The sequence below is a fragment of the Theropithecus gelada genome, chromosome 13, assembly GCF_003255815.1.
Source record: "Theropithecus gelada isolate Dixy chromosome 13, Tgel_1.0, whole genome shotgun sequence".
NCBI lineage: Eukaryota > Metazoa > Chordata > Mammalia > Primates > Cercopithecidae > Theropithecus > Theropithecus gelada.
Window position 1 is genome coordinate 20134685 of NC_037681.1, and position 15891 is coordinate 20150575.

General features: G+C 55.4%; 1 protein-coding gene across 1 annotated transcript; it reads left to right on the forward strand.

Annotated features, from left to right (window-relative positions):
• The first annotated feature begins 393 nt into the window (after positions 1-393).
• ASTL (astacin like metalloendopeptidase) lies at positions 394-13468 on the forward strand. Its single transcript, XM_025353505.1, has 9 exons — positions 394-448; positions 1106-1231; positions 3327-3388; positions 4664-4757; positions 5271-5388; positions 6065-6246; positions 6592-6727; positions 7295-7491; positions 13047-13468. The coding sequence occupies exons 1-9, from the start codon at positions 394-396 to the stop codon at positions 13466-13468; spliced, it is 1392 nt and encodes a 463-aa protein (XP_025209290.1).
• The last annotated feature ends 2423 nt before the right edge of the window (positions 13469-15891 follow it).

Genomic DNA, 15891 nt, shown 5'->3' on the forward strand with positions numbered 1-15891 from the left:
AGGCACCTCAGCAGAGCCACACTCCAAGCGGGTCCCGCCTGTCTTTCACACACTGCAGCCGGGAAGGGGACTGGGCTGGGGTGGGAGCCACAGGTAGGCACGGGAGGGGCTGCCAGCAGACATGGTTGGGGCGGGGCTTTGGGTGGAGCTGGTTGGGGCGGGACTGCAGGTGGAGCTGGTTGGGGCGGGGCTGTAGGTGGAGGTGGTTGGGGCGGGGCTGCAGGTGGAGCTGGTTGGGGCGGGGCTGTAGGCGGAGGTGGTTGGTGGGAGTAAGGTGGGAGCTGGAGCAGCTGCTATTTAAGAGGTGGTGGTGGTAGTGCTGGTTCTGTAGTTAGGCTACTCCGTCCTGCTGGGGCTTAGTCTTGTTTGCCGAAGGGGCAGCAGGACTCTACCATGGAGGGTGTAGGGGGACTCTGGCCTTGGGTGCTGGGTCTGCTCTCCTTGCCAGGTAAGCTGGCTGCCTGTCCCTCCTGCTGCTGGCGCCAGCCTGGAGAAAGCTGGGGAGAGGCCAGAAGGTTGTGGCTGGAACCTGCAGGGATTGTAGCTGAGCTCAGTGGCTCAGAGCACAGAGCTTTCCAGGGTTGTTCTAGAAGTCAGCTCTTGGGGGCCAAGGGGAGGCCTCCTGAAGGCCCTGGAAGCAGAGGGCCTGCCTGGCAGAAGATGGCAGGTGTTGTGCCCCAGGCGTACTTATCTTGGGGTGGGGGTAGGCTGTAAGTCCCCACTCCAGGCTGAGCCCATTGTCCAAGAGCCTGGGCTGAGAAAGAGTCATAGAGAAAGGTCTGAGGCTGGCCCTGCCCTTGCCACGGGCGTCAGAACCTGAGGTCTGTCCTGCCTCCTTCCTTCCTGTTCCTCCTCTACCTCATAGGTGGGGCACGTGCCCTTTTGGTCCCCCTAGGGGAGCTCCTTCCCGAGGTCATCTACACCTTGGCGCTAGTTGGGGTTGAGCAGGGAGGCTGGAAAGGCTCTTTGGCTTTGTGCTGGAGCCTACTCTTCCTAGGGACTGAGTCTTACAGCCTGATCCCCCGCACTCACCCCATGTCCTGCTGTCCGGTCTCACTGGTGGGTGCTCCAAGCATTTGTGTATGCCCCTGTCTGTCTGGACCAGGTATGATCCTAGGAGCGCCCCTGGCCTCCAGCTGCCCAGGAGCCTGTGGTACCAGCTTCCCAGATGGCCTCACCCCTGAGGGAACCCAGGCCTCCTGGGACAAGGACATTCCTGCAATTAACCAAGGTGAGGGCATCTTCCCAGGGCCTGGAGGCGCATGACATTATGTACTGGGAAAACCACACTGAACGCTCAGAAATGCAGAGCCTGGGAGGAAATGGACCAGCTTACTCTAGGCTGTGTTTGTTGTTGTTGTTGTTGTTTTTTGGACAGTCTCACTCTGTCGCCCAAGCTGGAGTGCAGTGGTACAATCTCGGTTCACGCCATTCTCCTGCCTCAGCCTCCCGAGTAGCTGGGACTACAGGCACCCACCACCATGCCTGGCTAAATTTTTGTATTTTTATTGTTTTTAAGTGGAGATGGGGTTTCACCATGTTAGCCAGGATAGTCTCGATCTCCTGACCTCGTGATCTGCCCGCCTCGGCCTCCCAAAGTGCTGGAATTATAGGCGTGAGCCACCGCACCCGGCCGTGGTTTTTAAGAGATGGAGTAGTATTGCTGTGTTGCCCAGGCTGGTCTTGAACTCCTGGTCTTAAGTGATCCTCCTGCCTCTGCCTCCCGAGCAGCTGGGACTACAGGTGTGAACGGGTGGAAATTCTATGGGCAATTGCTTAAGTCTACTTTTTCTTTTTGTATCTTTCCTAGTGGATTGCTACTTTTATAAGAAACACTAAGTTCTTAAATGGCCTGATAAAAGTATAGATCGTTGTGAGCCTGGGTGTGGAGCTAAGCGATGAGTTGATGTTTGAGAACGTCAGCCACCCTGTGCAGGACTGTCTGCAGGTGTGATTAGGAAGTCTGAGGCTCAGGGTCTTGCTATCTGGGGATGTCACCTGAGGAATGCGGGTGTATAAATAGCCTGAACAAAGCCAGTCGAGATGGAGATTGGAGTTCAGATGTTGGAGCAATGAGGGCTGAAGCACCAGGGAGCAGGGGCCAGTGTTGCCCTAAGGGTGGGTGAGATCCTACTAGATGTGGTAGCCACTGTGTGATCTGCCCCCTTCTTCCTCCGAGAGCTGACTTAGGGGCCCAGCACCAACTAAGCCTTGAGCCCCAGGCACCGCCCCGCACCTTGGTCACCGTGAGTGGTCTGGAGGTAACCAGAACCAATGGAGAAAACTCCCAAATGCCGGTGACCCCAATTATCCTATCACCTACAGTGAGGCTATCTCAGAACGGCTGTCCGTGCCTCACCTGATGCTTTCCTGAGAAGCACCTGCCGCTGTGAATATGGCTAATGCCATACAGCTGTATCTGCCTCCCAAGACTGGCCCCCAGCCAAAAGGAGTTGCCTCAGCCAGAGGTGCCGGGGGGCTACTCCCTTGCCTGCCCGAGGTGGCCCACCGTGACTCCTAAGGGCCAGGAGTCTGGCCCCTGCCTCAAGGCTGTGCAAGTCAGAGGTGCCATTTGTGGTCCGGAGCGCCCATGGAATCCAGCTGAGGCTGCGCCTGGATTCTTCCCTGCCTTCTCTCCTGCTTTCCTCACTCCCTCCATGAGTCACTTGTGGGAGAGACGCGAAGCAGAGGGGCTAAGAGGGGTGAGGGGTTTGCGAGAGCTGGTACTTGCCTACCTTTGACGGTGGAACAAATTTGAATTTGCCACCTCAAGGGGCCTGAGTATAACAGATGGGTGAGGAATAGATGGGGGATGAGGTGGGCGGGAGAGCCCAGGGCCTGTTCTGAGGAGTGCGGCTCAGGCTGGAAGAGGCCGCTGCTTCCTGACCGCAGGGACCCGGGCTTGGGACCGGATAGGTCGTGGGCTGTGTTTGAGCAGGGGAAGGATGCGGTCCAGCCGAGAAGCCTCGCACACTCAGGGACTGTGCGACTTTCCCTCAGTGCTCAGGGAACCTCTAACTCCACAGTCAGGGGAGGGACAGACCCTGAGCCTCAGACTCCTTCGTCTTTGCCCCCCAGCTCCTCACGCCTGCAGACAGTCCTGCCAGGGTGGCTGACATCCTCAAACATCAACTAATGACTTAGCTAAACACCCAGGCTCGGAGAGCCAGTGACCTATACTTTTATCAGGCAATTTAAGAAGTTATAATAGTAACAATCCACTAGGAAAGACACAAGAATAGACTTAAGGAGGGACTTGCTTGGCCTGTCCCTCGAGTCAGTGTGCTGGGGGACATGGGCCAACACATCCTTCCCTCCCTTCCCAGGGCTCATCCCGGAAGAAACTCCAGAAAGCAGCTTCCTCATCGAGGGGGACATCGTCCGGCCGGTGAGTGCACACACTGACGTGTGTGGGTGCGGATCAGCCCACAGCTGGTGACAGACCCTCGGGGCCCACCCTGGGTGACGTGGGGCCTGATGTGGGAGGGACATACACAGAGTGGTAGCTGCCTCTGTTTGTCAAGGTCAGAGCGACTCTTCTGTTAGGAAGTACGAATAAGCCAGCCTGAATGCTAAGGGAGGCTGGTGTCTGAAGTGCTGGCACAGTCGGCCTGAGAGGGCTTCCTGAAGGAGAAGGTTTTGAACACTTGACGCAGCTTGGTATCCTGCCCAGGGGAGGTGCTCAGATAAAAGAATAGATGAGCAGGGGTTGGCAGAGTGGCCTGTGGGGGATAAAGGGCCTGGTGGCAGTGGCGACCTGGGGATGGTGGAACAAGGAGTGATGTGGAGCCTGACCATCTTGGCTGTGGTCGAGCGGCTGCATCTGAAGGGAGGAGGCTGCTGGGGATTGGGGGTGCCCTGCTAGCAGAAAAGGGAACACTGTGCCCAGGACAGCAGCGCTGTGTTTTAGGCGACTGGGAATGGCAGAAGGCTCCTGAATAGGACAGTGACCCAGGGGAAGGCAAGACTGTCTCGTTGGAGGCCCCCACGGATGGCACAGCCTCTGGCTGGACAGGAGAGCCAGAGGCTGGCCCAAGGCTCCCAGGGGACCCCGGGGGCAGGGCAGACCCCTCTGGGTTATCCAGCGAGTGCTCAGGGAGGTGGCATGTGACCACCAGGAGCAGAATCAAATGCCTCCAGCTGATGGCGCAAGCACACGGGGTGCGGTGGGGCCTGGGCTCTGAAGGGCTCTGGTTGCTGGAGAGCGGAAGAGCAGCCGAGGCCAGGGTGCTGCCTCGCTTTCACTCCAAATAGGTTGTGTCCCCATGACCATCCCATGTTCAGGGAAGCCTGGTGGCTGTTCCCCTCTGGAAGGGGCACTGCCCACATGCTGGGGTGGGGCTGCCGGCCCAAGCCCTTCTGATCCAGGGCACCCTGGGGTGCTGGGCCTCCTAGCCAACATCCTCAGGGACTAACCTCTTGTTTGCTTGAGACTGAAATTCTTTCGTCACAGGCCAAAGGACGGTCTTGTGCATCAAGGTTCATGTAGCTGGCCCCTTGCCTTCCACGCCTCTGTCCTGTCCCTAATGGTCCCCCATTCCCATGCACGCAGGTCCTGACTCCCACATCTTTGGGCTTCTGGTGCCCCGGGGTGTGGTACCCTTGGGGCACAAAGCTTGGGTGGCCTCTGTCCCCAGCGGTTGAACTGCTGCTCTCTCCTCAGAGTCCCTTCCGACTGCTGTCAGCAACCAGCAGCAAGTGGCCCACGGGTGGTGGCGGTGTCGTGGAGGTCCCCTTCCTGCTCTCCAGCAAGTACGGTGAGTGAGCGCGGCAGGCTCCCTCCCTTCCTCAGCCCCTTCCAAATGCGGCAGAGGTGCTCCTCTTTTCCTTTCTCCTCTTACACCACCACCTCCCCTCCACCTCCCCACCCCAAGAACCCGTCCACAGAAGCCCTTCTGTTCCTGAAGGTCTCCCGAGTCGGGAGGGTTAAAATCCTGGGAGAGCTGATGGGAAGGTGTGTCTAGCGGGATCTGGCTCCCCTTGAGACCATGCGGTGTGGAGGACAGTGACCTATCCAAGGCCACACAGCCAGGGTCTGTCTTGGGGCAGCTTTGTGCCCTAAGGGTACCACACCCCGGGGCACCAGAACCGCAAAGATGTGGGAGTCAGGACCTGTGTGCATGGGAATGGGGGACCATTAGAGACGCACCACTAGGCTGCCCTTTCTTGATGCTATTTTGGGAGAGAGTTCAGAGCTCTGCTCCCAGACCCCCATGCAGAGCTCAAAGAGCACCAGGGCTCGGGGGGCTCAGCCGGGTGGTGTCTTTCAGACGAGCTCAGCCGCCAGGTCATCCTGGAGGCTCTCGCGGAGTTTGAACGTTCCACGTGCGTCAGGTTTGTCGCCTACCAGGGCCAGAGAGACTTTATTTCCATCATCCCCATGTATGGGTAAGTGCTGGGCGTTCAGCCCGGAGTCAACCTGTCTGTTTAACATTTATTTCTGGGCCCATCCGCCAGGGCTCAGTCCCCCTGCCCACCCTGAGGGGTCTGCCCAATGCGAGCTGGACCTCCAGGGCGGAAGGTGGAAAAGGGATGGGAACGGTGCTAGACGCTCATTTACAAAGCCCTCCTCTCCTGGGGGACTCCCCGGGGTGCTGAGGGGAGGTTTTGTGGGGCAGACAGTGCATGAGTCATTGAGTCCTGGCAAGTTCCCTGACTTCTGAGCCTCTTCTGCACCCTCTGGGGCGGGAGTGGTGGCAACACCTGCTTCCTAGCTTGTCAGGGGCCTGAGGCAATGTGTGTGAAAGCCTCGGCCCAGGGCTGACCGGGAGGGTGTGTTCACTTAGTGAGCTGCTTCTGTCCTCTGCGTTCATATCAGTTCCTGCTGCCTCCCTGCGGCCCAGGCTGGTGATGGGGGTCCGGTATGCCCATTTCACAGAAGTCCAGGCAGTAAAGGGGCTTGGAGAACGGCGAACCTGAGACTAGCGCCCAGAGTGGGGCCTGCCTGTTAGCTGTTGTTAGCTGTTTGTCTGTCTTGTGGTGTGTGGGGAGGGAGAGCCCAGGTCTGTGTGTCTCGGGGGGATCTGGGCTGGCGCTCACCCTGCTTGCTCCCATCGCCCTGCAGGTGCTTCTCGAGTGTGGGGCGCAGTGGAGGGATGCAGGTGGTCTCCCTGGCACCCACCTGTCTCCAGAAGGGCCGCGGCATCGTCCTGCACGAGCTCATGCACGTTCTGGGCTTCTGGCACGAGCACGCGCGGGCCGACCGGGACCGCTATATCCGTGTCAACTGGAACGAGATCCTCCCAGGTAAGCCAGGCCACACGCAGGTCGGGCTGGTGCTGGGGAGGGGACAGCAGGGCTTGGGCCCAAGTTGCCTGGTTCCCATGGATGAGGCTGTCCATCCTCCCCACCACCTGCCTGCTTCCTGTGGGGAAGGTGGGGGTCTCGCTTCTCTGGGACCTGGAGGTGGTCCAGCCGCTGCTCTGGGCCCCAGGCCTTCCTCCCCCCTCCTGTAGTCGTGCCTGAGTTAGGGTGCCACCACCTGCTCTGTCTCGCTTTTCATCGCTGACACTGTCCTCTCCCTGGGGATGGGGTAGGCAGTACCCATGATGCCTGCTTGTTGAGTACTCTAGCAGTGGTCTTATGTACCAGGCACCACCAGCGTGGGCTGGGGCTGTGTGCCAGCTTGGGGAGCTGAGCCAAAGCAGAACCCCAAGGTAGCAGGCTGTACAAGCCAAGGGCTGGGTCACAGGCTGAGGGCAGCGCTGTGGGACCGGGACATGTGCCAGTGAGCAGGTAGAAGAAACGCAGACTGTGGCCGTGGGAGAGTGGAGGCAGGAGGCAGGTGGGCTGTGGTTCCTGTGCTGGCAGCAGCAGCTGTGTGGTGCCAGGGATCAGATCCTGGTGATGGTGGGGTTTCTCCGTTGAGGAGGCAGGAAGACCCCACCGAGGGAGGGGCAGAGGAGGTGTGGGTGGGAATCTGGCTTAGAGGGTGGAGTGGGAAGAAGGCCTCCCGCAGGTGGAGGGCGTCCAGCACAAGACCTTTCACTGCTGTCATGTTAGCCAGGTGAGGCAGCCAGGGAAGCTGCCTGGGCCCAGGGACCTTCCCCAGCCCCAAACACCGCTTTCTCAGTGGCTCCCAGCAAACACGAGTCACAGAGAAAGGGGTGTCTGGGGCACGTGGGTAGCACCTCACAAAGGGAGAGGATGGACATTGAATCAGACCAGGCTGAGGAGGTAGTGAGGAGGGGTGACAAGTGACTCTGTATTCTGAAAACAGACTGATCCTTCCCGATGCTCGTGGAACANCTATGGGAGGTGAGGACCCTGCCCCCTTCTCCCTCTGCTGCCCCAGCTTCTCCCTGATCCGGACTCGGGGTCTCCCACTGGGTTCCAGGCTCGCCTTCAGCCGGCGCGGGCTGCCCACCATCACACCACTTTGGGCTCCCAGCGTCCACATCGGCCAGCGATGGAACCTGAGTGCCTCGGACATCACCCGGGTCCTCAAACTCTACGGCTGCAGCCCAAGTGGCCCCAGGCCCCGCGGGAGAGGTGAGTGGCGTGGCAGGAAGGTGACTGGAGCCTGGAGAAGGCACCTGTGCTCTAATGGTGTCAGGGAGGGTGACACGGAGGGAGATGAGGTCGCAGGGACAGCAGGGTGAGAGCACGGGGGATTACCACAGGACGCAGAACGAGCGCTTGAGGAAAGTTAACACTCACTATGACTCAGCTCTGACCGAAGAGGAACAGGGCTCACTCCCTTAGCCTAGATAATAAACATCTACCAAAAACGTAGAGCAAAAGTTCAGGGTAAAACATTAAAACAGGGACCAAGACAACTTTTCCCACTATTGTCCCATCTCCCCCACATTGTGTGGCAGTGGAGGGCCTGGGCACTGAGGGAGACCCAATGAAACTAAAGGTCCGGGGATTGGAAAGGAAGCAAAAAAATCGCTTATAATAGATGATTACCTGTATTGAAAGCAACAATCTATAAACAATTTATTAGAACGAATAAGAATTAGAAAAGGTAAATACAGTTAATATAAAAATCGTATTTCTGTACACCCAGTCAGAAAACACAATTGTTAGTAAACATACCATTATAATAGCAATCATAAAGGTCCCAAGGAATAAGTCTGACAGTTATATCAAACATTTGAGGAAAAATGAACCTTTATTAAAATCATTAAATAATACTTAAATACAGAGAAATACACCCGTTATTGAAAGGAAGGCAAAGTTATAAAAATTCAGTCTTCCCAAATCTATAAATTCCCACTCAAAATATCAATGTTGATCTTGAGAGAGTGATACATGGTTTTTTCTTTTCTTTTTTTTAAAAAGTTGGAGTCTCACTGTCGCCCAGGCTGGAGTGCAGTAGCACAATCTCGGCTCACTGCGGCCTCTGCCTCCGAGGTTTAAGTGATTCTTGTGCCTCAGTCTCCTGAGTAGCTGGGCTTACAGGTGCGTGCTACCACACCCAGCTAGTTTTTGTGCTTTTAGTAGAGACAGGGTTTCACCATGTTGGCCAGGCTGGTCTCGAACTCCTGACCGCAAGTGATCTGCCTGCCTTGGCCTCCCAATTGACGGGGTGATTATAAAGTTTTTATATGAAAATACGGAAGGTCAGTAATAGCCGAGACATCCCTGAAGGAAAAACTAGAAAACTTTCCCTAGCAGATATTAGTCATGTAGTTCATGAAACGTCTTTATGTAAAGGCACAGCACTGGGGCAAGGCTAGACAATTGCCCACTGGAACCAAATTCAGAAACGGATCCCATTCAGAAGCAGAGCTTTGGTAAAGGGCCACTGATGGTCACTAGCGAAGGACAGTTAAGTTACTTGTCTTAGAGCCATTTAACATCTATTTAAAAATTCCTAACTCATGCGCAAATAACTCTGGATGCATGAAAGACACATGTAATAAACTTTAACACGTCTAGGAAAATATATAGTAAGATCTCTTCATGACCTTGGGATAGGGAAGGCTTGCTTAAATGAGATACAGCACTAACTGTAAAACTAGAAAGATTCATAAATTCAACTACATTAATTATAACTTTGTCCAAAGGCACCAAAAAGAAAGTGAAAATACAGGTTACAAGTGAAATTTTTATTTTTATTTTTATTTTTTTGAGACAGTTTCAATCTTTTTGCCCAGGCTGGAGTGCAATGGCGCCATCTTGGCTCACTGCAACCTCTGCCTCCTGGGTTCAAGTGATTCTCCTGCCTCAGCCTCCCTTGTAGCTGGGATTACAGGCAGGTGCCACCATGACTGGCTGATTTTGTATTTTTAGTAGAGACGGGGTTTCACCATGTTTGCTAGGCTGGTCTTGAGCTCCTGACCTCAGGTGATCCCCCTGCCTCAGCCTCTCAGTGCTGGGATTACAGGTGTAAGCCACTGTGGGATTACAGGTGTAAGCCACTGTGCCACTGTGCCACAGGTGTAAGCCACTGTACACACACACACACACACATTAATACAAGAACAAACCAGCTGAGCATGATGGCTCATGCCTGTAATCTCAACACTTTGGGAGGCTGAGGTGGGTGGATCGCTTGAGCTTAGGAGTTCAAGACCAGCCTGGACAACATAGTAAGACACCATCTCTGGAAAAAACTAGTGGGGGATAGTGGTATGCACCTGTGGTCCCACCTACTCAGGGAAGCTGAGGCAGAATAACTACTTGAATCGGGAGGCAGAGGTGGCAGCCAGCCAAGATCGTGCCATTGCACTCCAGTCTGGGTAACAGAGCCAGACTGTCTCCAAAAAAAACCCATCAAACAGAAAAACAGGAAGAGACTTAGCAGACATCTGAGACCAAATGGGAAACACACTAAAGATACTCAACCTCAGTAACTGAGGAAATGTGAATGAAGACTACCATACCATTCTATAGCCACTAAACTGGACACTTTAAAGGCCAATGATACCAAATACTGGTAAGGATACAGAGTGAGGAATGAAAATGCTAGACCCTATTGACAGGAATATGAGTGGCTGTAACCACTTTGGAAAACAACTTGACATCTAGGAAGACTGAAGTGTACATAACCCCGGACCCAGATTCTACTCCTAGGTCATCTTGCACGCAAATGCCCTTTCCCTCCCCTCACTACCTGCTTCTACCCCCAGCCCCAGGTAATCGCTAACCTACTTTGCCTCTCTGGATTTGCTGATCCTAGACATTTCGCATAAGTGGAACCATAGCACATTCTCTTGTGTCTGGCTTCTTAATGTTTCAAGGTTCATCCCTGTTGTCGTATGTATCAATAACATCGCTGAATAACATTCCGTTGGATAGATATGCCATATTCACCAGTTGAGGGACACTTGTGTTTTTACTTTGCGGCTATTATGAATAGAGCTACTATGGACATTTATGCACAAGATTTTGTGTCAACATGTCATTTCTTTTGAGTATACAGCGAGGAATGGAATTGCTAGGTCCTGTGATAACTCCATGTTTAACTGCTAAGATATTTTCAAGTGGATGCACCATTTTTATTCCTACCAGCGGTATACAAGGGTTCTGATTTCTCCCATCCTTGGCTGACACTTGTTATCTATCATTTTGATGAGAACCATCCTAGTGAGTATGAAGTAGTATCTCATTGTAGTTTTGAGTTGCATTTCCCTAGCGACTAATGTTGAACATCTTTTAATGTGCATTTTGGTCATCTGTATCTTGGGAGAATGTTCATATCCTCTGTTTTTCTTCAGTTGGGTTGTCTCTTCTAAGTTGTAAGAGTTCTTTATATATCTAGACACAGGTCCCTCATCAGATGTTGCCCTTAAATATTTTATCACATCCTATGTTTCTTGTTTTCCCCACTTTTCGATGATGTCCTTTGAACACCAACATCTGAAATGTGGAAAGTTCAACTGACCCATTTTGTCACTCCTTTTTGGTGTCTATGATGCCTTTGCCTAACCCAAGGTCATGGAGATTTGCTCCTGTTTTCATGTAAGTCTTAGTTTCAGGTTTTACATTTAGGTATATGACCCATTTGGAGTGAACCCTTGAACAGGGTGTAAGGAAGGGGTCCGACTTCATTCTTCATGTAACTAGTCAGTTGCTCAGCACCATTCTTTCCCCTATACTTTTTTTTTTTTTTTCCAAGACAGAGTCTTGCTCTCTCACCCAGGCTGGAGTGCAGTGGCCGGATCTCAGCTCACTGCAAGCTCCGCCTCCCAGGTTCACGCCATCCTCCTGCCTCAGCCTCCCCAGTAGCTGGGACTACAGGCGCGCGCCACCTCGTCCGGCTAGTTTTTTGTATTTTTTAGTAGAGATGGGGTTTCACCATGTTGGCCAGCCTGGTCTCGATCTCCTGACCTCGTGATCCACCCGTCTCAGCCTCCCAAAGTGCTGGGATTACAGGCTTGAGCCACTGCGCCCAGCCTCCCCTATACTTTTTTTACTGCACTAAGTATCTTCTTAAAAAAAACCCCTAAAAAATAGATGTAATAAGAAATGTGTGTAATTTTTGTTGAGATGGAGTCTTGTGTGCCTCAGCCTCCCGAGTAGCTAGGATTACAGGTGAGCACCACCATGCTGGCTACGTTTTATATTTTTAGTAGAGACAGGGTTTCACCATGTTGGCCAGGCTGGTCTTGAACTCCCGACCTCTAGTGATCCGCCTCCCTCAGCCTCCCAAAGTACTGGGATTAGATGTGAGCCACCGTGCCTAGCCTTGTATGTAATTTTTCTAGAGGTTTGACTACCATGACTAGGGAATTGGGAGGTGGTGGAAAGGCCTGTGGTCAAGGGATGGGTCTATCAGGATGGTGAGCATGAGGCGCATTCGGATGCTGGAACCATGACCTGCTGGAAGCGAGGGGTGGATACGGCGGGGAGAAAGGACACCCAGAATGTTTGGAAAAAGGCTGCCTGTGGTGGGAGCTGAGGCACTTCCTTGGATCTAGTGGGAAGGAAGAAGACAGGAATAGACCCAAGTCTGCAGGAGGATCTTGACATACGGATGCGGGGGCCTCTGTTACACAGAGGTGAGGCCACCAGAGGTAGGGAGAGGGGGATGGAAATAAAGGAGAAGATGTGCCTCTGCTGACTGAAGAGTGGGAGATGCCTGGTAGACGTGGGGGATGCCAGCGCTCTAGGACTGGGTGTGGTGGCAGGTGTGACGGCAGGGAAAGGGGGTTGAGGCTGCCTCCGAGGGGCTGATGGCCATGGGGGCTGTGGAGCCTGTGTAGGTGGGAGTGATCTGAAGTGCGGAGGGCTGCTGTAGGAAGATGCTGGGCCTGCGGAGTGTCCGCAGAGCCGTGCTCCCTCAGTGTGCACAGGTGGAGGGGGCACTGTGGAAGGTGGCCCCCAGGAACGGGCTGCAGCGGTGGGAGCTCCTGGTGTTGACCGGATCCAGAGGGAGGTGTGGGCTGTGCGGCTGACAGGACCTGGTAGAAGAGTCGCCAGCTGAAGCGTGACAATGAGGATTTGGTCAGGGTCAGCTGAGGGAAGAGGCTCCTGGTGAAGCCCTTGCTGCGTGTGCAGGAGGAACTGGGATGGGAGGCAGTGCTGAGGGGCTGGGGCCAGCCAGGGAGCATGGGCTTAAATGAGGAAGAGTGCCCACAAAGAGGTGGGGTACAGTCGTAGTCTGGCATGACAGTGCAGAAGGAAGCCCCAGCCTACCTCCTGGCACAGTGCAGGGTTTGGATGTGGCCGTTACGTGCAGGAACGGTTCTAGGGCAGGTCTTGGGTTCGGGGCAAGTGGTGGGGTATGGCCGCGGGCAGAGCAGCCTGGGTGAAGGGTCCGGAAGGCGGGTGCTTTGGTGCTCGGTCAGGCGACTTAACTGTCCCGGCAGTCTCAGGTGTGAATGAGGCAGTGGTAGAAGCCTGAGTGGCCTGATGTTCTGATGGTGACTTCGGGGGCTAGGCAGGGAAGAGATGGGATGGCTTCATTGTCCTGGTTTCTGGTGGTGTGGGATCCAGTATTGGAGGCATTAGGCGGTGGCATGGGTGGGCACCACTCCAGCGAGCCAGGCTCCTCGTCCCTGTGAGTAACGCTAAAGCCAGCTCTGGCTCCGCCCAGCCAGGCCACATGTCATCCTCCAGTTCTGAGGCTGTACCTCCTGTCTGTCCTGTTGCAGGGTCTCAAGCCCACAGCACTGGCAGGAGCCCCGCTCTGGCCTCCCCATCCCTGCAGCAGCTTCTGGAGGCACTGTCAGCGGAATCCAGGAGCCCCGACCCCAGTGGTTCCAGTGCGGGAGGCCAGCCCGTTCCCGTGGGGCCTGGGGAGAGCCCACGTGGGTGGGAGTCCCCTGTCCTGAAAAAGCTCAGTGCGGAGGCCTCAGCAAGGCAGCCTCAGACCCTGGCTTCCTCCCCGAGGTCAAGGCCTGGAGCAGGTGCCCCCGGTATTGCTCAGGAGCAGTCCTGGCTGGCTGGAGTATCCACTGAGCCCACAGCCCCATCTTCAGAAGCGGGAATCCAGCCAGTCTCTGTCCAGGGAAGCCCAGCTCTGGCAGGGGGCTGTGTACCTGGAAATCATTTCAAGGGGAGGTCCAAAGATTAAGCCTGTGGCTTCTTTCCCCAGGTAGGGAGGGCGTCCTCTGCCCAGTGGAGCTGAGTCGTCTACCTCTTGGCTCCCCTGGGCCACACAGTCTTCCAGCCCCAACCTACCACCCCATCTCAGAGGGCCGGGCCTCTTCCCGTCTCTCTTCACCGTGTTCCCCTAAGGGCTCCTAGGGCCAGGGGTTCTTCTAGCTCTGCCATAGGGGAAGGCAGGCCTGGCTCTGCCTGCTCTTGACTTTTGCCCCAGCCCTGGAAGATGCTGGGAATGGGAGGTGACATTCTCCAGGGACGGGTCCTGGAAGGGGTGGGGAAGAAGTAGGTTCCAGTCATGCAGAACCCTGGAATCCCCCCTGTGCCTGAGGCGCTGCCCCCCAGCATAGACTAATGGTGTCCCTACCTCTCCCTCGGGGTAACCCTGTGGCTGGGACCCTGGGAACAGCCTCCCATCCCACCCAACATGCCCAAGTATGGGGGACATTCTGCGGTGGTGTGGCCTCCAGCCCTTCTCTCCAGGAGGCTTTGAGAGCCCAACTCAATGCCCTGCAGAGCAGGAAGGTGCTGGGCCAAGGGCTGCCACCATCGGGGAGAAGAGAAAGACGTGCCCCCCCCCCCCGATTGCACAATGGGAACCCCAGCTGGCCTCTGAACAGAGGACTCGGTTGTCTCTACCCCAGACCGCTATTCCCTGGAGCTCAGCCGGGTGCAGCCTAGGAAGGAGAAAGGGCTGGGCTTACCTGGCCTGGCCTCCTCCAGGCAGGCCCCACTTCTCCTCTGCCCCAGCTCCTGGCTTTCCCTGTGAGGTTTGTCCCAGGCATGAAGAAAGCATCCAGGATGCCAGTGAGTGGGCCTGGGCCAGAGGCCCCTCAGTCCCCAAGGGTGCTGTTTTGGTGGCCTTTCAGAGGGTCAAGGAAGGCCTGCTTGGGGTGGAAGCGGGTAGGAGGCCCACATGTTCGGGGAGATAATAAAGTGGAGTGTGCTGTGCTGACCTTCCTGCCTCTTGTGTGCCTTTAACGCCCCTTGCCCTCTGGGGCCCCAGGTGGCTCTCCCACCTTCCAGGGAAGACAAAGACTTCAGTGAGTGCTCCAGGGGTCCTGGCTAAGAAGCAGCAGTGCAGGGCTGAAGCTTGGAGTTCCCAAGCTCTGGGGAGAGGTTGCTGTTTGCCAGCCTTCTGGAGGGTCAATGCTGGGGCTGCACTGGGGACACTGTGGCCTCTACCTTCAGTCGGCCTTGGGTTTCAGTCGTGAGTCACAAATCCTGAGACTGAACAGTGGCCCAGTCCTGGGCATTAGCACAAGGGAAGGACTGCAGGGAGGTGCTGTTCCTCCTCTTGCTCCTGGCTGGGGGAGTGGGGTCTGCGTGAGTGTAGAGTGGATAGGGACTCTGGCCATGCCCCTAGGAGTAGGGGACAGCCCTGCTGGGAGGCTCCCAGGCAGAGACCTTGAGGCAGCCCTAGGACAGAGGCAGTACATGCAGTGCCCCATTTATCAAGGACAGAGGCTGGCACTCCCTCGGCCTCTGCTGCTGGGTGGAAGGAGGTGCTGTGCTTCATGCCCGGGGAGGCCCCTGGCTCTCGGGTCACCCATCACCAGCCTCCATTAGGATTTGGCTCTTGGTCTCTGATCCTGGGTTCTCTTAAAGATGCCACTTGTCTGAGCCTGGTGGCTTAAGGGGAGGGCAGGGACAAAGTTGTCCTTTGAGCCCCAGCCTGAGTGGTGGGAAGGGTACAGGGCCCTGGGGTGTTAACCAAGCCCAGGCAGCTAGCCATCCCCTCCCAGGGGTCTGTGACCTGTTCACCTCCTCAGTCACCAACCATGTAGCTGTGTAGGCGCAATTTGTTCACTCATCCAACATACTAGGCAGTCTCTGTTCTGCTGGGAATAGCAGTGAGCAAGGTGGGTTCCTCTTCTCATGGAGCTTATTCAGGGTGGGGAGGGTTGGAGAAGAAGTCAGCAAACCAGAAAACATCTGGCATTGGCAAATGATGGCAGAGGGGAGCACCCCATTAGGCTGCTGGTTAGGAAGGGCCCCTCTGAGGATGTGACATTTCAGCCTAGCCCTAAATGGCAGGAGGCTGCCTGTGAAAATTCAGGAACTGAGTAGCCAGTGCAAAGGCCCTGAGGCAGGGAAAAGCAAGGTGTGTCGGGTCTGTGTAACTGACATAGGGAGGGGGCCACAGCGAAGTCCACAAGCAACAGGCGGCAGCCCCTGGAAGGTTTGAAGGAAGATGGTGCCACATCTGACTTCAGGTTTTAAAAGTCCTTGATGCATTCTGGAGAATGGGCTGGAAGCAGAACAGCTGGGAAGCCACTGCGGTTGTGTAAGGGAGAGGGGCTACAGCGATGGACAGGAGCAGGTCCTTTTGGAGTGTTTAGGGGTCACAGTGGCCCCACTTGTGATTGCATGTGTGGGGTGAGGGCACAGGCT